At 33.1% G+C, this 22,913-nt stretch overlaps 2 protein-coding genes and 1 long non-coding RNA gene across 4 annotated transcripts; all 3 read left to right on the forward strand.

The window, feature by feature from the left end:
• The first annotated feature begins 11,723 nt into the window (after positions 1-11,723).
• LOC123198839 (G-type lectin S-receptor-like serine/threonine-protein kinase LECRK1) lies at positions 11,724-14,527 on the forward strand. Its single transcript, XM_044613627.1, has one exon. The coding sequence runs from the start codon at positions 11,831-11,833 to the stop codon at positions 14,180-14,182; it is 2,352 nt and encodes a 783-aa protein (XP_044469562.1). The 5' UTR covers positions 11,724-11,830; the 3' UTR covers positions 14,183-14,527.
• A 716-nt stretch (positions 14,528-15,243) lies between these two features.
• Positions 15,244-16,471, forward strand: LOC123199809. Of its 2 annotated transcripts, XR_006498427.1 has the most exons (6): positions 15,244-15,312; positions 15,431-15,493; positions 15,582-15,677; positions 15,803-15,892; positions 16,043-16,142; positions 16,240-16,471. It is a non-coding gene; the product is annotated as an uncharacterized LOC123199809 (long non-coding RNA). The 2 variants fall into 2 exon arrangements; XR_006498426.1 differs by lacking the exon at positions 15,244-15,312 and having other exon boundaries at positions 15,340-15,493.
• A 2,396-nt stretch (positions 16,472-18,867) lies between these two features.
• LOC123198675 (G-type lectin S-receptor-like serine/threonine-protein kinase LECRK2) lies at positions 18,868-21,452 on the forward strand. The gene has a single exon (XM_044613416.1). It carries the CDS (start codon positions 18,891-18,893, stop codon positions 21,318-21,320), a length of 2,430 nt encoding a protein of 809 aa, XP_044469351.1. The 5' UTR covers positions 18,868-18,890; the 3' UTR covers positions 21,321-21,452.
• The last annotated feature ends 1,461 nt before the right edge of the window (positions 21,453-22,913 follow it).

Below are 22,913 nucleotides of genomic sequence, written 5' to 3' on the forward strand. Positions count from 1 at the left end.
CTTAGTAATTTTTTAGGTTATCTATCTCTAGGGTAATTTTTAATTTTTCATAAAAAATTAAACCAATTTCGTGACTACTCCTCTTGTCACTATGTCTGTGTGTGATCTCTTTTATTCAAATTGGGTTTTGGACTTTGGTGCTACACATCATATGATAACTAAAGTTCTGGTCATGTCCTCTCCTTACCATCTCACTAGTATGTCTTTAGTGATTGTTGGTGGTAATGGTCATTCATTGTCAATATCACATCAGGGGTTTGTTTGTCTGTCTAAAGCTTCTCACTTTCTAGTTATTTTATATGATATTTTTTGTGTTTTATCATTACACAAAAATTTGTTGTCCATTCATAAGTTTACCTTTGACACTAATTTTGTTTGTCTTATTGACTCATCTGGTTTTATGATTAAGGATAACAGACATGTCAAATTATTTTTCTTGTTCACAACAATAACAGTCTATATTAATTGACTCCTCCTATCATTACCACCTATTCATCTATTCGTGTCTCGTCTGATGTCTAGTATTGTCCTCTTGGTTGTCTATCTTTCACAAGGCTCAAGACTGTTCTTGCCTCCGTGTTTGGTTGAGTTCACCTTTGATAAGATCCTTCCTCTATTTGCCAAGTTTGTTTTCTTGGTAAAAGTCATCACCTCCCTTTTACCAAATGTACTTATATTGCTCGTAGCCTTTTAAAGCTTTTTCACCTTAATATCTGGGGCCCTACTCTTGTTACGTTGTTGTCATCATTTTGTTATTATTTGTCTATTGTTGATGATTTTAGTAGGTATACATGGTTATATCCTATGTTTAGAAAGTACAATGTTACTGTTGTTTTTGCTAAATTTAAATTAATGATAAAGAAACTTCTTTCTAGTTCTATTCAAATTATTCGTACGGATAGTGGTGGTGAATTTGATAACAAATTATTTTGTTCCTTCTTTAAGTCATTTGGCATTACACTTCAACTGTCTTGTCCTTATACTCTTGCCTAAAATGGTGTTGTTGAGAGGAAACATCGTGATATAATGGAAAAAAGGCATTGTTTTTATAATTACAAGCTAACCTACCTTTTGCACTTTGGGTGGAAGTTTTCTCTACTGATGTGTTTTTTATTAACTTGTTGCCCACATCATTGATCAAGAATTAAAGTCCTTTTAAGGCTCGACTTCAACATTCTCCAAACTATAAATATTTACATATCTTTGGTTATGCTTGTTATCCTCTACTCACCCCAACTGCTTTACATAAATTGATGCCCTGATCCACTCTATGTTTATTCTTGGGGTATGATGTCTAACATCATAGGTATCATTGTCTTCATTTGCCTACTATTTATGTCATATCTCTCATCATGTTCTATTTCACAAGATTATCTTTCTTAGCTATTATGCTACTTATCCCTTATCAGAGCCTTCTTCAGGGTTTCAGTCATTGTTATTTTCATCTACAATTTTACAACTTTGAGATATGATGGGTCCACCTCTCTGTAGTGCTCTTACAATGCCATCTAGTTTAGTGCAACCTGATAGTAGCTTTTCACCATTCTTTGTCTCTGCTTGTTCTCTTGTTTCACCTTAAGTTATTTCAACCTCTATGGAGGCCTCTTTATCTGATTGATTTAAGACACCACTAATTTGCCTAAGTTTTAAAGCATCATTCAGATCATGGCTTCCTTTTCTCGTATGCTTCTTTAGGCTCTTGTTGTTGAAGCTACTAATTCGATATTCCATAAGCCGACCACCTTTAAGCAAGCTCAATCATTTCCTTATTAGTGTCAGGCAATGAATGAAGAATATGACACTTTTATACAAAACAACACTTGGGTTCTTATTCTACCATCTCTTCAGTGGAATTTGGTTGGTTCTTTTCAGGTTTATAAGGCAAACATAGTACAAATGGGTCTGTTAAGAGGTATAAGGCTCGTCTAGTTGCCAAAGGTTTTCACTAGTAGGCAAGTTTAGATTTTACTAATACATTTAGTCTTGTTGTCAAACCGACTTGATGTATGACTAGTCATTACACCAACTTGATGTCAAGAATGCATTTTGTTAGAAGTATCTCACTTAAGGAGTGTTCATAGAGTAGCCTTCTAGGTTCATAGACCCCAATTGACTATCTCATGTTCGTCGTCTTATCAAGGTCATTTATGACCTTAAACATACACCTCCAACACGACATCATTAGTTATATTCCTTTTTACTTAACTTTGGGTTTATCAATAATTAGTTTGATCCTTTACTATTCATTCATCGTACCTCTACATTAGTTGTGATTTTATTTGTTTATATAGATGATTTGGTTGTTAATGGCTCTGATGCATTAATTGTTATAGATTGTGTCTCTACCTTATGTTTTGTCTTTACTTGTCAAGATTTAGGTACCCTCAATTTCTTCCTTGATACAAGGGTTATTTGTCAGTCTACCATTTTGTATTTATCTCAACGATGCTACGTAGTGGATTTGCTTCATCAATTCTAACTTGACTTGTGTGCTTCTTTTGCCACCCTTTTGTTAATTCTAACGCATCATCATCTATTAATGATGATTTATTTCCAAATGCTACACTTTATCATAGAACGGTTGGTGGCTTATAGTATTTTGCTCTCACTCGCCTTAATATCACCTCTGTTGTCAATTGGTAGCTTAACGACTATCTGCACCTACTTACAAAGACATGCGTACAGTCAAATGTATTTTTCAATATATTAAGGGTTTTCTGTTTTGTGGTCTCACATTTTATTATGACCTTAGTCTTTATTTTATTGCCCACTATGATGTTAATTTGGCTGTTGATATTTGCATACGTTGTTTTGCCATTAGTTGTTGTATTTTTCTTAGATGCAACCTTGTTTGTTGGACTATTAAAAAACAAGCTATTGTGTCTCATTATAGTGCCCTTGCATATGTTATTGTTGATGTTTGGTGGTTTTGTTATCTTTTACAAGAGCTCGATATTCCACTATATTCATTTCCACATTTATTGTGTGACAATCAGTTTGCTCTACACATGACTACTAATCTTGTGTTTCATGCTCACACTTGGCATATTAACATTGATCTATATTTCATTCATAAGCTGGTTGCTCATGGGGCTATTCAACAGAAACATGTTCTTACCATATCTCAACTTGTCGATATATTTACCAAGGGATTGTCTTGTGAACGCTTTATCTCTTTATGTCATCAATTGCAAGTCCGTGAGCTACGCAGGGAAGTGTTAAATAAATTATTTATTGAAATATTTTATATGTGTATTAGTTTCACTTATTTATTAGGATTAGGAATCTTCATACGATTTAGATTCCTATTCATACTAGGATTCAAATTTATATTTATATTCAGACTATCTTGTAATATTATAAATTGTACTTCATTTGATTAATAATATTCCTTTAGTTGTACTACCCTAATTTGAAATTCTTCACTCATGGTTATCAGTTTCTGGTCTTTTTGCCCTCAAATTTTATCGGCAAGGCAATGGACAGCTATTAGGGTTGTATCTAGTGTTAATCAAGATAGGAAATGATGTCTCTTAAAATATTGTATCTAGTGTTAATATGTTTGGTTATACTATAAAACTCGAGATCTTTTATGGAAGCTATCCTATCTTGATTATTTCAATGGATAATTATTGCTCCAATAATATTGTCCTATCTACCCAAATTCAGGAAGAATCATCTTAACTGAACAATTTCTTGCATAATCAATGAATAAGCTATATATTTAGCCTTCGTTATGGATAAGGCTACACATGTCTGTTTCTTATCATTCAAGATATAGGCCTTTTTAGAGTAAGAAAACATAGCCAGAAATTGGTTTGTATTGGTCTGAATTACCTTCTCAACTGGCATCTAAGTAGCTAAACGAAAAATTTGATCCTCAATCATATAAACAATAATCCATAGAGTCTTTCAGATATATCAATATCCTTTTGACAACCTTTTAGTGTTCTTTTAGTATTTGACTCAAATCGACTAACCAGCCCGATAACAAAAACAAATGTCTAGGCATGTATGCACCAAAGCATAGATAATACATCTCATGATATTTGAATAGATAACTATTGACGTTTCTCTACTTTCATCTTGAATTTTAAGACTTTTCTCTTAACTCAATAATTCATCATTTGGCATAAAAATATTAACGGGTTCATAGTTTACCATACTAAATTATTTTAGAATTTTTTGAATATTGTGCTCTTGTGAAAGAATCAAAAGCTTCTTTAAATAATTCCTCTAGATTTTAATTCTCAATACATAATCTACTTATCCACATCCTTTAGGTCAAGAGTATGGACAACCATTCTTTGATTATCATCATTTACTTCAAATCATTTCCAGCTATCTACATATAATCACAACGATAGAATTACAAATTTGTCATCAAACTTTATCATATAGACATGGTAGTCTTGATTAATCATTTTAATGTCATATAATATTAAAGTCTCATAAAATATTAAGTACCACTATCTGGAAGACAATTTTAGGTCATAGAACGTTCTTGAAATTTGCACATTCTATGTTTCAGACCTATAACAATAAGATCTATATCTCATTTTATGTAGATTTCTTTGTCAAACTCTCCACTAAAGAAAGTTGCCTTGACATTCATCTATTGCAATTCTAAATTAAAATGTGTTACTACAACTTAAATTGAACAAATTAAAGTAAATCTTATAAATAGCAAAAAGGTTCTTCTTCACAATGTATACCTATTCATTGGATATAGTTATTCATCACAAGACAAAATTATATCTATTTATTGAGTTATCTACCTTACAATTGATTCAAATCCATTTGTTCTTAATGGGTTCTTAACACAACAATGAGTCAACCAAACTCGGTTTGTTTTTATGTATTTCATTTTTTTTTCCAATGCATCTTAACAATTTTAATAATCAAGGAATGAGATAACTTCTTTTATGATTTTAGGTTTTTCATTGTCTTGTGGAGTGATTATGAAAATCTCGTTTTCAATTTAAAACATCATTAGAGTACTTTCAAACGTTTACTTCTTTGCAATTGATGATTATTGCTCCCATTATTCGAAATAGATTGAAGCTTAATATCAATGCTCTTACTAGGTTAAGATGGATGAAACAAACAATTAAGGATCATTGCTCCCATTATCCAAAATAGGTTGAAGCTTAACTGCATTTGCTCCTACCATCTAGAATAGGTATAGATATTATCTCTTACGACTTAACTAATGGTCGTTAAGATTACCTATCCTCATACTTCCCTCATCTCATACAGATGAAACCTTTTTCAATATCATTCTTATTAGAAAAAATATCATTTATGAATGTAGTATCTCTTGATACAGTTTCAGTCAATCTTCCAATAAAATCCTTTCTAATGAACACATATCCTTTAGAGTGTTCAACGTATCTTATAAAGAGACAATCCTTTCTTCTTGATCCCAGTTTTTCAAATTCATGGTAAAAGTTTTGGATAAACACTATTAGCCACTAAGGCTGAAATCATTTAACTTAGATTTTCTACTTGTCTATAACTTATAAGGAGTGGAAGCAACTGATTTAGTAAACACTTGATTAAGTACATAGATAGCAGTTAACATTATATCATTACAAAGTAATGTTGAATACTTCCAATAGAGTTTAATTACTCTTTTTCGCTGCACCATTTTGTTATAAAGTTCTTGGAATTATCAGTTGTCATACTATTACTTTTTCATTACTTAGTTCCTTGAACTTTTCGAACAAATACTCAAGACTTCGATCAGTTTTAAAAAGAACTTATCCATTTTGTCTAATTGATTCCTAACCTCAATTATATATAGTGTCTAAAGTAGTCTACTACTTCTAACTCATAAGAGATGAAGTAGATAAGATCGAATCGAATATAGTTATCAACATAAGTAATGAAATATGAGATACTTTCTCAAACTTTACATTCATAGGAAACACATATACCTAAGTATATAAATTGCAAAGGAAGTTAATTTCTTACAACTTAGTCAAATAATTTTTCTACTAGTTTTTCCAACTGAGTAATGAGCACATGTAGGCAAGTCTACTTATGTGAAAGTAACTAATAAACTTTTGTAGGCCAATTTATTCAATCCATTTTAGCCGACTTGCCCCAATTTAGCATATCATATATTTGTATTCATATCCATACATATAGGATAAACAAATAATAAAAAACTAATATTATCATAAGAAAATGTGACAAACACCATATAACCATTCAACCAACAAACCAAATCTATAGAAATCAATTTTATTATATTTTGATAAAACACTTAGAGAAATTCATATTATATCCTAGTTTAAAAAGAACAAGTACTTTGACCAATATCTATTGAATATTTGAAGTATATTAGATTTCATATAGGTATAAGATTCAACCATGCCAATGTTGTTGCCTACATAAATTCAACTTACCTTTTTTAGAATTCAAAAGAAATCTATTAAAGCTCTTTTGTTAGGAGCTACTTAGCCGGTGGCTTTTGATTCCATAATCTATATGAAATATTACTCAATTAATATCACAGTACTAGAAACTAAAGTTTCATCACTTTATGTAGAATGAGATAATATCATTTTTAGCTTTGTTCATTTATAGGCGTAATAACTCTTGTTGTTTTTATTGCAATAATTCATCTTGTTTCTGTCTTTTATTCTAGCACATTTTCCACTCCTTCATTTTACTTCCTTGTTCTAGTTCTTTGAGCATTATATGACCTCAGTCCCTTACTCAGACTTAAACCATTTACTTTTGAAACCATAAACAACTTTTGAAATTTGAATCTTAACGTATGCATGAGTACTTTGTCTAGCTTCCTCAAAGGCACTTTTCCTTTAGTTATATGTGGCAAGAACCATCAACTAAAGTCCTTAAATTCTTATTATGGGTCATAAGCACCATCATACGTGCCAACTCTTGGTAATAGATCATTCTACTACATGAATCTATTGTTCATTTGTCAAGTTGTGCCTAGCTGACTTCAAATTTATAATCATATTTGACATTCTATTAAATTTATCGATTAACTACCTTCATTTGGGGATTGCAGTTCCTCTGAACTATTTTATTAAAACCATATTTACAACATATATAGTTAAGCATTACTAGTACTTATATACCAAATCGTTATTTATGGAACTAGTCAAGATCTTGCTTCTTACATGCATGATATGTGTCCATATGACATTTGTGTAGGGCACTGTTTGAGTTTCTATCTCTTAGTCAGCTACGACTATATCTTAACTTGATTTGTGGCCTCTAAAATCTTTTACTCATCTAGGATATTGTGCATTATTAAATACCACACATTGTAACTATCCTTATTCAGTATTATTCTCATTCAAATAAGTCATCATGTCCTAGGATGTTATAGTTAATTAGATTACGGAGACATATATCAAATACAACTAATCAACACAACCAAATACACATCAATTGTCGCAATTACGTATCAAAATTTAAAATATTTCACATAAGACATAAAATCAAAAGTTCACTATATTCTCAAACATCTTCTATGAGTCAAATGTTTGACATTTTAAAATTCAATCTAATTGTGTCAATAGTAATTCTAGATGAGAATTTCTCTAAATTCTACAAATCTTAGAATTCTCACATTTAATAATTATTAAAATATGATACAACAAATACATTATTTATTATAACTAGGAATATTTTATCAACCCGTATTATTCTTACAGCTTGCTAAAGAGCGACGCATAGTAATGTATCTGCTCAATCCCAAAAATTTTTGTATTCTTGTCTCGAACAAGATAATTCATTATAGGGGTTACGAGTTATGCATGGATATAATTAAACTATATACCATCTCTTTTCCAATTAAGAGAGTATGATTTGTCCTTTAAGTCTAAATTTTTATTGTGTATATATAATCTTAACATGCATCATTAGATTATCAGATGATCACATCATCTATTTAATGTGATGATACCTAGGCAAAAAACTTGCATGAATTAGTGTTTTCAAGTGTCGAAATGATGTGTTACATACTTTTACGCATCATAAGACTCATAGAATATATTCAACACATAGATCCAAGGACCACATAGCTACCACATATTGGAACATGGGTTTGACATGCCCAAACACGTTAGAAATAGTGTCTAATATGTTGTCACACACTAAAACATGATCCTATGTGCCTTTATGCGTTGGGACAATAATGCACACACTTCCACATGTCAAAATAGTACATGTGTACCCGTTCACGCATCGAGGATGAGTCACACGTGTCACCACACATCAAGAGAAGTCTTTAATGCGCCTTCACACGCTTTCATTCATTGGAAGGCCTCTATTGACTGACATTGATCGATCGCAATTAATTGGTGATTGGTCAAAGTTTGACCGTTGGCCAATCAACTAACTTGGGTAGGTGTTGACTTGTTTAGGTTTAACCCTAAAAATTTTATCACCCAATTTGTCGTCTCTAGTCATCTTGTAATGACAAGACCATAAGACTTTTGAAGCTCACAGTCCAACTATCCTACTTGGATTGATGACAGCCTCCAACGTCAACGGAATTCGACAATATAGCGACGAGGCTTGTTTCTCTATTTTGGCTCGGTTTTCATCAATTTCAGGTTGTTTTTTATGCGCTTTTGAATTCAAAACATGTATTACAATTCCAAGCAACTATCTAACACATTTCCCATCACCAATTTCATGCAAGTTTGGAAGAATTTATTTCATGCCTAAAATGAATTTTAACAATAATTTTCAATCAAAAATCACAAAATCCTTAATTTAATTACACATAATACATTGCATATACATAACCTACGCTCTGATACAATGTTGAAAATATTTAAATATGCCAAAAATCATTCTATAAATACTGTAAACATAAATTGGCATACCCAGTTTCGAGTTTGTGATGAAGCCTATCTAAATACAGCGTGAGGTATTGACGTGAGTTATTTTCATGACCTTATTTGCCTGAGTACTACGCTTCTTTTTTGGGAGACATGATCTCTCTATGTTTTTGGTTCCAACGAGAAGAAGTCATATCTTTTCTGTAATTGGTGTAATAAAATAGTAACAACAGTGGGGAGGAGCCAGTTTTCAGACAATTTATAAGTGTCCAATTGACCTCCAACTTTCTTCTAACTACTTGTTGATAATTGTAGCAATTAGTTAGGGTTGACCTGTCATAAGTGGACCTAGAACCAATAACATTAAACTGTGTCAATCATCTCTACCTGGAGTTGCAACTTAGCTTCTCAATTCAATCTTTTTTCTTTTTCCGTTTTTCTAGAACCATCAACTTCTTCTTTCTTATTAACCAACGTAACATTTGATCTTGACCTCAATCTTGACCTCAACATTGAAAACGTGAGTGTAGAAGGTGATTTAATCAAGGATATCAACCGCCTAAAACTCTGTAGGTACATATTGTACCTAAAGAATTTTTTATGCTAGATGTTCTCTTATAAAATGAGTATCAATTTCTGCATGTTTTTGGTTCTACTGTAAAAAACGAAATTTGAAGCTATGGCTCCTACACTCATGTTATCACACTATCATTGTTGGACTATTATAAGGAACATGTATCTCTCCTAGCGAACTTTTTAATCCATGCTACCTCAGTAAATAACTAACTCAAGGCTCTATAGTTAGATTCTGTTAAAGACAAGTTAGCCACATTATGCTTCCTTGAAGTGCCCAAAATACATAGGGAAGGTACTTGTGGACCTCATATACCCAATGTTTCCAGCCCAATTTGCATCAGCATAGGCTAAAATTTAGAATGAGCTAATGGGTCAAACAAAATCTCACTACATAAGGCCTATTTGATATATCTTATAATAACCTCTTGCATGCTTTGTAATTGTGTAAGGGCCTTTAAAAAATGACTTAATATGTTTGATTTAGTAGGGCAGATCCGATCTTGTCACTGTCAAGTACCATAATGCTCCTATAGTGCTTCTATACAAAATAGGATCTTCAAATAAATCATTATTCCCTATTTGCAATTTAACTCCTACCGACAATGGAGTATACACTAAATTGGTTTCATTCATCCTGGTTTTTATCGATAAATATTATGCATATTTGGACTGATTTAAGAACAATACCGCCTCAGGGAATCTGATTATCAAATTTTGAAACTAATTCATCAATAAATTGAGCATTTGCTCCAATTAGTGGAATGTCATCAACATAAACTAATGCGAAAATTCTCAATTGATCATTTTGCAAAATAAATATACTACCATTTGAAACAACATTTACAAACCCTTTTCCTAGCAATACTCTCTTCAACTTATTATGCCAGGCTTTAGGGGTCTGCTTCAACCCTTACAAGGCATTTACCAATCTACAAGCATGGTTAGGCTTTACTGGATCTTTGTACCTTTTAGGCTAACTCATATATACATCTTCTCTCAACTTTTCATTCAAAAATGCATTGTTTACATCAATCTAAACAGTAGGCCAATGATAAGACATTGTTAGGGTAGTTATTCTGATAGTGTGGGCTTTACTATAGGGCTAAAAGTTCCAAAATAATCAACTTCAGAGGTCTGCTAAAACCATTTTACTACCAACCTAGCTTTTAATTTCTGTAAAAACCTATCAGAATGTAGCTTGATCTTATATTCCCACTAATGACAAACCACATGCATATCTGACGTATAAGTTACTCCAAGGCCTGATTTCTTAATAGAGCAGAATATTCATCAGTCATAGCTTGATGTCAATCCGGAGTTGCCAAAGCTTATGTCATAGTCTCAGGTTCTCTAGGTTTGGATACAAGGGTAAAAACTAAATAATTTCTAGGTTTTGGTAAAGAAGAACAAGTTTCGGACCTAGTAACCATAGGATTGATCTAATACAAGTTTTTCAGAATCAAGTAAAACAGGTTGGTGAATTTCAATATTTACTTTTATATTAAATGATATATGAATAAAGCTTCCTTATATTAAAGCTATTACATAGGTATAAAAAAATCTGTTTAACATAACGTTTGTTGTAGGGTCAAACAATATACATATTAATTAAAATTATTTGCATGTGTCATTCTTATACTAAAGATTTAATAGCTCCCTGTGTGCTGTGATTTATGATTCATATATATTAATTTTCATGTCTATTATTGCTTTACGTGTGAAATAAATTAAATCAATTTTCCTAGCCACAAGCTGTCTAACAAACTTGACCTGGACCCTAAAAAAGATCATTTCCATAAGCCGTATACAACAATTTACGTGTTGACGGGGATATGCCAGAGCAAATTCCAAATGACTTATTATTTGGGTTCTGAAATGAGCCTTGACATTGGGTATCCATAGCTGATTTTTCAATGCATTTGAATGATTGATTTAAATCTCCATGATAATTTACAGTTGATTTCAAAGTCTTCCAAGTGGGTATTTTGATCATCTTGAGAATAACATTCAAAGAGGAAGAACTTCTGATTACATTGGAAGTATATTTCTCTACAAGGGTTAAAGAAGACTCCTTCAAATATGTATTCTCAATGAATATTTTGCACTGTTTGACTTTAACTTTGAAGAAATAATACAGCAATTTGAATGAAAATTCAACATTTTTTTTAGATTAGTAATTTCATGGCTTTGAAGCGTGTCCCGTAATGGGGTCAATAATAATTGATTAAAATTCCACGGGTTCCCACTTCGACCAGAATACAGCGAACAGAAATTTCGCTGTATTACCATCAAGAACTTGATAGCCATATTTGCAAGTTGGTGGACTGATTATTATTTTAAGCGACTTTTCTTGGGAGACTTCTGAGTTTACTCCAGATTTATATATGCATTGCAGTTTATTGTTTAATTCAATATTTTAAAATATGAAGATGGAATATCATATTCTTCTCATGAAATATTTATTGAGCTTCCTGTTATGTTCATCTCTTACAGTTCTAGCTCAACAAAATCAGTCTAATATAAAGCTGGGATCTTCCCTTTCACCCACAGGAAAGCACTCATGGCTATCAGCTTCTGGTCTCTTTGCCTTCGGATTTTATCCGGAAGGCAATGGCTACGCTGTTGGAGTTTTCATGTCTGGAGTCCCGGAGAAAACTGTCGTCTGGACAGCCAACAGAGATAACCCACCAGTTCCAGGAAATTCTACCTTGCTGTTCAATACTGAAGGCAGGCTGGTGCTGCAAACGATTGCAGGCCAAGATACGGATATAGCTGCTTCAGGTTCTGGGGTCTCTTCAGCTTCTATTCTTGATTCTGGCAACTTTGTGCTTTATAATTCTGATAAAGTGGTTGTGTGGCAGACTTTTGATCGGCCAACCGATACAATTTTGCCAACCCAACAGCTCCCAGAAAATAGGGACATGTTTGCAAGTGTTTCAGACACCGACCATTCAACCGGGATATTCCGGCTTAAAATAATGCCCGGAGATGGAAACCTCGTGCAGTTTCCAAAGGATGGTGCTGACATGACTGAATATGATTATTGGAATACTGGTACATCTGGATTTGGTGCTAATGTTTCACTGAATCTTGGTGTTGATGGCCATCTTTACCTGCTAAATGGCACGGGCTTCATCATAAAGAATCTTACAGAGCCTCAAAAGAAAGGGATGATCTATTTCATGAAGCTTGATTATGATGGGATTATCCGATTATATTCACACAATTTGACTAAACAAAATTCCAAGTCATTTTTGTGGGAGTCTTCGAAAGATAAGTGTGTCCCCATGGGTCTATGCGGGTATAATAGTTTCTGTGTTTTAAATGACCAGAGCCCTGAGTGCAGATGTCTTCCAGGATTTGTTTCTGTTAACCAAACTAATCGAACTGCTGGCTGTGAGATAAATTTCAGATCAGAAAGTTGCATCAACAGGCCTGGAACGGTCACATCTTCTATTGAACAAGAGGAAAATACTGTCTGGGAAGATTCTTCATATTTAGTTCTGTCACAAACAACGACAGAAGACTGCAAACAAGCATGTTTGTTGAACGGAAATTGCGAAGCTGCACTATTTACTGATGGCCAATGCCGCCTGCAAAAGCTTCCTTTAAGATTTGGGAGAAGAAATCTCAACACTGGTTCAAAGAATATTGCTTTCATCAAGGTATATGCTATTCCTTCCTCAGATTGTACACAGCCTAAAGAAGGCAAGAAAGAGCTCCGAAGGGACATCATAACTATAATAATCAGTTCATTTGTTGTTTTTATACTTATTATTTTGGCAATTTTCGGAATTGTCATTTACAAATACCATGCTTCGTCATACAAGATAATTCCCCAAAATGGAAACACCAAATATTGTGAGGGCATAGCTCCCATGTTTTTCAATTATGCAGAAATTGAAAAAATGACTGATTGTTTTAAAGAAGAAATTGGCAGGGGATCTTCAGGAAGAGTCTATAAAGGGACTATGCCAAATTACCAGAAGTTTGTAGCTGTCAAGAGATTTGAGAAGGTTTCATCTGATTGGGAAAAGGAGTTCTTGAATGAGATTAATGTAATTGGAAGGACTCATCATAGGAACCTTGTTCATCTCATCGGCTGTTCCATTCTTGGTCCCAACAAGGCCTTGGTATATGAATACATGCCAAATGGATCTCTAGCTGATTTACTTTTCACAAGTGAAAAACAACCTACTTGGGTTGAAAGAATGGGAATTGCTCGCGATATTGCAAGAGGCATTTTGTATCTTCATGATGAGTGCGAGACTCAAATCATCCATTGCGATGTAAAACCTCAAAACATTCTCATGGATCAGAATAGGTGTGCAAAAATTTCTGATTTCGGATTGGCAAAATTATTGAAACCAGACCAAACTAACACACTTACCGGAATCAGAGGAACAAGGGGATATGTTGCACCAGAATGGCATCGAAATATGCCAATTACAGCCAAAGTTGATGTTTACAGTTTTGGAGTTGTGTTGCTAGAGATCATATGTCGACGAAGAAGCATGAACCAGAATCTTGTAGAGGATCAAGTAATTCTTGAAGATTGGGTATACCAATGTTTCAAGACGGGTCAGTTGTGTCAACTAATAGAAGATGAACAAGTTGAACTAAAACAAATGGAGAGGATGATCAAAATTGCCCTTTGGTGCATTCTTGATGAACCATCACTGCGCCCTTCAATGAAGAAAGTTCTACTTATGCTGGAAGGTACTGTTGACATTCCAGTCCCTCCAGATCCATCTTCTTATCTTAGTTGCATCTAGGAAATAAATTGTAAATCGGCGTGTCGGTGAGCTTTGTAATTTTTCAGTTAAATGTCTATTTTCCTCTGCTGTTATATATCCCCTATTAATTGCAGAAAGCTTTCATATTTGTTAATAAATTTCTGGCAACAGTTTCAGTTTCTCTAGTTTGTGAATGGTCTGCTAGATCCTAAGCTGAAATTACTGTTAAAATCACTAGAGCTTTTACTTTGATATTTCTACATTTATGTTTAAAAAAAGTTGCATTTATGTTCAGAATTCCATTATGTAATTGTAATGTAACAGTACTCTTCGTTTTGATGCTACTAGTTGATTGAAGAATATTACAGAACTGTAGTTGCTCTGCCTGTGTTCTTTCCCAATCTGCTACTCCCTTACTATTCATATGTATGGTAGAAATTAGAGGTGCGCACAATTCGGTTTGGTGTGGTTTGAGAGATTTTTTAAACCAAATTGAAAAAAGTAGTGTGATAAATTTTCAAATCAAACCAAACCAAACTGAAAAAATATGATTTGATCCTGTTTGGATTACGGTTTGAATTATAATTATCAGTATCCTACAATATGATACGTATCATAAGGTATGATGCAGTAAACGTATCATATGATATAATACATATCCTATAATATAATACATATTTCTTATATAAATTGATACACTTTTTATAAAAAAATGAAAACATTAGAGGTGTATATGAAAAATTTTAAAATATTAAATATGTTTATGATATTTTAAAAAATGTTGCCGGCTCAATTATAATATTTTATTAATAATTTATTATTTTAATTTTTAAAAAATATATCATATAATATAATACACAATATGATAAATTGAGTTTTTGATATATATAATAGACAATTCAACTATTATAATTTGAATATTTTAAAATCATTTATATATATATATATATATATATATATATATATATATATATATATATATATAAAATTTAATAAAATTAGTTGAAATATAGTTTTTTAAAATATAATATACACATATAAAATAAATATATAATATATATAATATATTATATAAAAATAACAAAATAAATATGAAAAACAAATTTTACACCTAATTAAGTTTAGAGTTCAGAGAAGGAGTGTAACAACAAAAACCTCAACATCAACAAGTAAGTTTGGACTAAACACATTAGTTTATACAAAAAACATTGCACAAATATCACATTGACATTTGCATCTCATCATTCAACTTAGTTTCAATGTCTCATGATGGCACTTCAATGACAGATTATACTTTGCTCCGCTGTGAAGTCTTTCCGCAGAGGAAAGAAAGATACAACTGTTGGGGAGGTGGGTTCCCTTCTTTTGCTGACCAAAAAATTTACTAGGAGAACTGTAAGTATAATTTCGGTATTTGATCTTTGTTTCTTGGATGCAGCTAAATAAATCATATGTGGAAATCTGCAAAACGTCCCTCATACCACCAGTTGGAATCCTGGAATTTATAAGTTTGTGCAGAGTGCTAAATGACCAGGTAACAAAAAGATTCTTGTACACTAATTCACATAAAGCGTCAAGGCTTCATTTCAGAATGGGAGGTTGGGTAAGCCCATTGATAACATAAAAATGGAAATGATGTTGAGCCCTACTTTAATGCAGGGACTTCTCAAATTAGGGCAGTCTCGTGAAGATAAATTGAAAAGAGTAACGTTAAAAATAGATGAGTCGGATATCACTTTTGCATTGCAGGTATGGATCCGGAAAATTTAACCTTCTAAATTTTTCTGCATTCATGTGTTTCTTTTATATATATTTATTTCAATTCCATTTCTGTTTTCTTCTTCCTAGCTTTGTTTGCTTGAGCATCCATTTTGATTAATCATACTTTTAATGTAACAGGGAGTTCGTTTCTTCCGGAATTGTCTTCAATAATTTTGTTCTTAAGTTGGACTCTGGTTAATCCCTTGCTATCTTCTTTACTTTGTCGCCAAATATTAAGGTTGGAAGCCGATTGTATTTATGTGTTCTTATCTTCAATCAATGTTGTGATAATTAGCCAAACTGCTAAAAAATGATACTGTCTATTTATCAAACAGGTGAGTGACTTGGCTGGCGAAGGATAGATACTTGGAGAGCCTGGTAAAATATGGTGTTGATTTCATGGTCGCGTTGCTCGTAGTTGCTACTGAAGACATACCAATACTAGAACAGATGAAAAAATCGATAGACATATGCAATACATCACCTGTAATTGTATTCCTTTTGTGAATTACATTTTTATTATTTATTTGATGTAACTAATAAAAGAGCAATTTCAGTTCTTTTGTATGCTCTGATGTGACTTTCTGCAGTGAGAATAAGACTAATTCAGCCCCATAGCAAGATAAGATTAGGCATGGCTTCTCTTAACTAGTGGGTTAGTCAAGTTACCCGATTATGATTATGATTGATTGTCTAATCCATCTAATCAAACTCAAAATTCAGAATATGATACTTTCATTTTTAAACAATATAATATTATAAAAATAATTTATTTTTATTGAGTAACTCTTTATCTTTTAAAGAGAAAAATGAAAATAAGAGATAGTTATATTTGTAAAATTAAAAAAAAAAAAGTGTTCGATGTGATAATACATTAGGTGTATTGGCAACTTGACTGCATCTTAATTACCATGCAGGTAGTAACTACCAATAGGAAAAAAAAATAAAAATCAATAGAGTGAAAACAATCAAATCGAAGGTAAATTAATTTGACGGGCAATATGTAAACACCACAATTCCTTTTTAAAAGAATCTGGTAAGATCAACCTGCAGAAGTTTTACAGGCAAGTTCTTTCCTTTGAGTAATTCAAATTCTTCAAATTAAGCATCCGTGATTCTATTTGCTTCCCCTCTTTGTATGATTATTGATTAATGTTAAAATCCTGAAATATGAATATCAGACTGAGAATATTACCCGTGTGAGCTAAATTCTTTCCTCCTTTCAATTATTCCCGTCGAGCAAAAGAGCATCTTAAAATTTACGTGTTAGTAAATGCATTACTTATTATGGTTCTATGGAAAAATTGACAGATTCTTGATAAACGGTATTACAGAAGTAAATAAAATGGAGCCTAGATTGAGAAATTTATCAATAAAAAGAGTGAAAGATGATAAGTTAACTATTTTTCATTTGTTATGGCCTTTCCTATAGCTTCGTCAGGAACGGGACCGGTGTATATGCCTGGACTCATAATTTAGTTTGTAGAAGTAATTGTTGAATCTTTATTATGACAAACTTAATTACGAGGAAGATGATAAGAAATAACTAAAGTAAGAAATGTCTCCACTCCATCAAGTAGTCAATGAGAGCGTTTACTATTGTAATATTACGTTTATGTGTATATATATTTTTATACAATTTTAATATATACATGATATGTTATTATATAATTAAATATTACTTTATCTTTAATTCAAAATCATTAAATCATATAATGACACATCATTTATACGTCTAAATTGTGTATTAAAAGTGATAAACATAGTTTTATTATTTCTAAAAGAACAATATTATGTATACACACTTTTGGTATACAATTTGGGTATATAAATAAAGTGTTATCGTGTGATTAAGTATTACTTTATTTTTAATTCAAAATCATGTAATCACATAATGATACATCATTTATGTATCTAAATTATGTATAAAAAATATGCAGACATAGTTTTATTGTTTCTAATATAACAATATTATATGTACACACTTTTAATATATAATTTAAATATAAATATAATGTATTATCACATGATTAAGTATTATTTTATTTTCAATTTAAAATTATTAAATCACGTAATAATATATTATTTATATATTTAAATTTCTTTTAAAACTATAATACGATTGGAATAGTACACCTTAGCCTAAATCTAGCAATAATTCATCTATTGTGAGGCATCCTAAAGAAACCAGATAATTCACCTATTCCAATTGGAGGAATTATTGTTCTGTAGATGGATTGAGGACCAGTCCAGAACAATATAAGTCAAGTAGTTTAGAGCTCTGGGCTTTTAACCAGTCCAGAACTATAATTCCTCCAATTTGAATGCCGTGTAAGTAGGGTGGGGAATATCAGCTTTCCTAGAAACCGTGTGATTGACTTAGAGAAAAGTGGGAAGACTTAGAAAGAGACAGTTCTAATAAAAGAGAAAAGTGGGAAGACTTAGAGAAAAATATGCCGTGTAACCAGTCCAGAGCTGCATCATTCTTCCAATTACCGTATGATGAATTTTCAAATTCAAATGAAAGAGACAGTTCTACAAACGTAAGACCATTGACCACTTCGAAGTCTTTTGAGCATACTATTATAATTCAAATTCAATAAAGTTATGTATTTTCAATTTTGAGTATTCAATTAGATACTAAATTAATATGTTATAATATGATTAAATAATTTTAAATTAAATATAAAATAATACTCATTCATATAATAATACATCGTATCTTAATTAAGTACTCAAAACTGAGTTAACATAGCACTGCTCCATTGTTACACATGAAATATGGAGCAATCTTGTTTTTTTAAGGCTGATATGATAGTTGGGAAAAATTGTGGAAAAAAAAAAAAAAACTAGAAAAGGAGAAGAAGAAAAGTCAGCATACCGCGAGTACAATATTGAATGGTAATGGATGAGTATTGAAAAGTCCAAGTCTTTCGAGCAACTTGACTTGGGGGAGACTCGATAAAGTTTCTTAGATCTTAAAAATATGCAGTCAGGATCCTCTTTAGTATTTAGCTCCAAGTCCATTCACTACAATTGTATTTCATTTTTTTACATTAAAATGCAGAGATTACATTTTCTTTTAATCCATTCTATCTTCTTGTTCTTCTTGTTTGAATCTTCTGTTGTTACAGCTCAACGAAGACAGTCTAATATAAGCCTGGGATCTTCTCTAGGACCTACCACAAACTCCTTATGGCCATCAAGTTCTAAACTCTACGCCTTCGGATTTTATCCGCGAGGCAATGGCTATGCGGTTGGAATTTTTCTTGCCGGAATTCCTGAGAAAACTGTCGTTTGGACAGCAAACCGCGATGATCCGCCTGTTCCCAGCAACACCACCTTGCTATTGAATTCTGAAGGCAGGCTTGTCTTGCAATTAGCACAAGGCCAAGGTACTGATATTGCCAATCAGATTTCTGGGTCTGCCTCTTCTGCTTCCATGCTGGACTCTGGAAACTTTGTGCTTTACAACTCTAGTGGAGGAATAATATGGCAGAGTTTTGATCACCCAACTGATACTATTTTGCCAACTCAACGCCTCCTGGCAGGAAATGAGTTGTTTCCACGTGTTTCAGAAACAGATCCTTCCACAGGGAAATTCCGGCTTAAGATGCAAAGAGATGGGAACCTTGTTCAGTATCCAACGAATACCGATGACACAGCTCCATATGCCTATTATGCGTCCGGTACAGATGGGCGAGGTGATAATGTGACACTAAACCTTGGTGTTGATGGCCATCTTTACCTGCTTAACTCCAGTGGCGTCAATATAAAGAATATTACACAAGGGTATCCAACAGGAGGAGTACTTTATTTAATGAGAGTTGATTGGGATGGGATATTCAGATTATATTCACACAATTTGAGACCAAATGGCACATGGTCCGCCGTGTGGGAATCGTCCCAAAATAAGTGTGACCCTAAGGGTCTGTGTGGCCTTAACAGCTATTGTGTTTTGAATGATCAAAAACCTGATTGTAAATGTCTTCCAGGATTTGCCTTTGTGAACCAAGGCAATTGGACTTCCGGGTGTGAAAGAGATTTCATTGCAGAAAGTTGCAGAAATGGGCACGGACCTGTCAAATTCAAGGTTGAACCATTGGAGAATACTCTCTGGGAAGATGTCTCATACTTTGATCTGTCAGAAACAACCAAAGAAGACTGTCAACAAGCATGTTTGGCAGACTGCAATTGCGAAGCTGCCCTCTTCCAGAGTGATGATAGTACCTGCAGAATGCAAAGGCTTCCTTTGAGATTTGGGAGAAGATATCTGGATAGTGGATCAAAGCATTTTGCTTTCATCAAGGTAGGAATTGCGTCCTCTGATATTAACAATGTGGCTGGAGGGAAGAAATACCTCAGAACCGGTTTGATAATTACACTAAGCTGTGTATTTGGCGCTTCTATATTTGTTGTTTTGGCAACTTGTGGGATTTTCATCCACAGATATCAAGCCTGGTCATACAAAAGAATTCCTGGAAATGGTAATTTCAAGTTTTGTGAGGATATTGCACCAATATCATTTACTTTTGCAGAGATCGAAAAAATAACTGATAGTTTCAAGGAAGAGATTGGAAAAGGATCTTCAGGTATAGTTTACAAAGGGATTATGATGCATTGCAATAAGTTTGTAGCTATCAAGAAATTAGAGAAGGTCTTAGCTGAAGGGGAGAGGGAATTTCTGACTGAGATAAAGGTAATTGGGAGAACCCATCACAAGAATTTAGTTCGTTTGCTTGGTTATTCCTTTGATGGACCCAACAAAGTGTTAGTATACGAGTACATGAGCAATGGTTCTCTCGCTGATCTACTTTTCACACCTGAAAAACAGCTTAATTGGATAGAAAGAATGGGCATTGCTCTAGATATAGGACGAGGAATTCTTTATCTACATGATGAGTGTGAAACGCAAATCATCCATTGTGACATAAAACCTCACAACGTACTCATGGATGAAAATAGGTGCGCGAAAATTGCTGACTTTGGATTGGCAAAGCTATTGAAACCAGACCAAACTAACACTTTCACCGGCATAAGAGGAACGAGAGGATATGTTGCGCCAGAATGGCATCGAAATCTACCTATTACAGTGAAAGCAGATGTTTATAGTTTTGGAGTGGTGTTGTTAGAGATCATATGCTGTCGAAGATGTATGGACCAAAACTTTCCAGACGATCAAGTTGTTCTCGAAGATTGGGTTTATCAATGTTTTGATGGTGGTGAGTTGAGGCAACTGGTAGGAAATGAAGAGGTTGATCTAAAACAACTGGAGAGGATGGTCAAAGTTGCACTTTGGTGCATTCTTGATGAGCCATCACTACGCCCTTCAATGAAGAAAGTTTTACTTATGCTAGAAGGAACTGTTGAGATTCCAATTCCTCCAAGTCCTACTTCTTTTCTTACTTGCATTTGAGTCCTAGTAAAGAAAATATAACCCAATGGATTTGCCAGTTTCATTTCCTTCTTTCAAATGTATTTATGTAGTTTAAAGAGTGAATATATGTTCCACTTCCACTCATACAATAATAATCATTCTTTTTGTATATCTAAAAATCATAATTTAGAATAAGGTAAGTTCATTGGCAACAGAGTAGGCTCCACAATTTAATTTTACTATGTTAACAAATTTTTAACTCATGCAATTTTTGTTGCTTGAATGCTCGCACTTTTATCAACTGCCTTTAGGGGTTTATTGCTTGATTAATTCAAATTTATCTAAAAATATTTAGTTTTGGATTGTTAAACCATTTTTCTTTTAACAGAAAGTGAAAATCCTAAACAAAATATTTTTCAGAGATTGAAGCCACCCTGATAATCCACTTGAGTATAACCACGGAATGCTAGTAAGGTTTGTTGCTAGAAGGCATACAAAATCTGACTGTTCTTCACTATTTTTTGACTCACAACTACTGTATTAAGTAAATCAAAATTTCACAAACATAATAGAGGTTTAAACCCAGACCTTCATCTTAGAACGTTTAATACTTTATCAGTTTTGCTAACATTTGAAGTCCTGTTCTTCACTACTTATACATACCATTAGAAAAATGCAAATGTCACATTCATAAAATACTATGTTCCCACTGGTGTAAGTTAGTTTATTACTTAGTTCTCAGGATTGTAACAAAAACGAAAACACAACAAAATTGGTTGCCATCTTTCTGTTATGCTAATATAAGTTCGGGTGCTTTCTTATCGACCACAGGAAACTCCTCATGGCTGTCGTCTTTTGGTTTATATGATTTTCGATTCTATGAAAGAGTGAATGGTTTTAAGGCGGGAATTTTTATTGCCAGAATAGATAGGAAAATTGTTGTTTGGACAGCGAATTATGACAACCTCCAGTTGCCGCCGATGTTACATTGATTCTTAAATGCGCTGGTAGATTCATTCAACAATCACTAAAAGGTCAGGCGACATGCATTGTGTGAATTTCTAAACCTTTTGCAAAAGCACCGATGCTTTACTCAGGGAATTTTATTTTCTATAATTCTGATGAGGTCATATGGCAGAATTTGTACTCCCTACCAGTTCAACGTCTCCTAGAGGGATAAAGATGGTTTCAAGAGTCTTGGAAACCAATCAATCAACCGGGATGTTTTTGCTTAAGATGTAGAAATATGAAAACCTTGTACAGTACCCAAAGGATACTACAGACAGAAGAACACATGCATATTGGCTATCTTGAAGAGCCAGAACGGGTAACAATGTGTCGTTAAACCTGGATGTTGATGGCCCTTTTTACCTGCTTAAAGAGGACCCTTAGGAACCCATAAGTGTTTACCTAAAGGTCTTTGTAGCCTTAATGTGTATTCTGTTCAAATGATTAGGAGATCAGGTGTCATTGTCTTCCAGGATATGCAAGAATTAAAGAGGGCAGCTGAGTTTCAGGCTGTCAAAAGAATTTCTCAGCAAAAAGTTGCAAAAGGTAGGCTGGAAATATCAAGTACACCATTGAGACAGTAATATTTCATTGGAAGATGGTTCATATTCCAATCCAAAATCA

The sequence above is a fragment of the Mangifera indica genome, chromosome 16 (assembly GCF_011075055.1).
Source record: "Mangifera indica cultivar Alphonso chromosome 16, CATAS_Mindica_2.1, whole genome shotgun sequence".
In the NCBI taxonomy this organism is placed as follows: domain Eukaryota; kingdom Viridiplantae; phylum Streptophyta; class Magnoliopsida; order Sapindales; family Anacardiaceae; genus Mangifera; species Mangifera indica.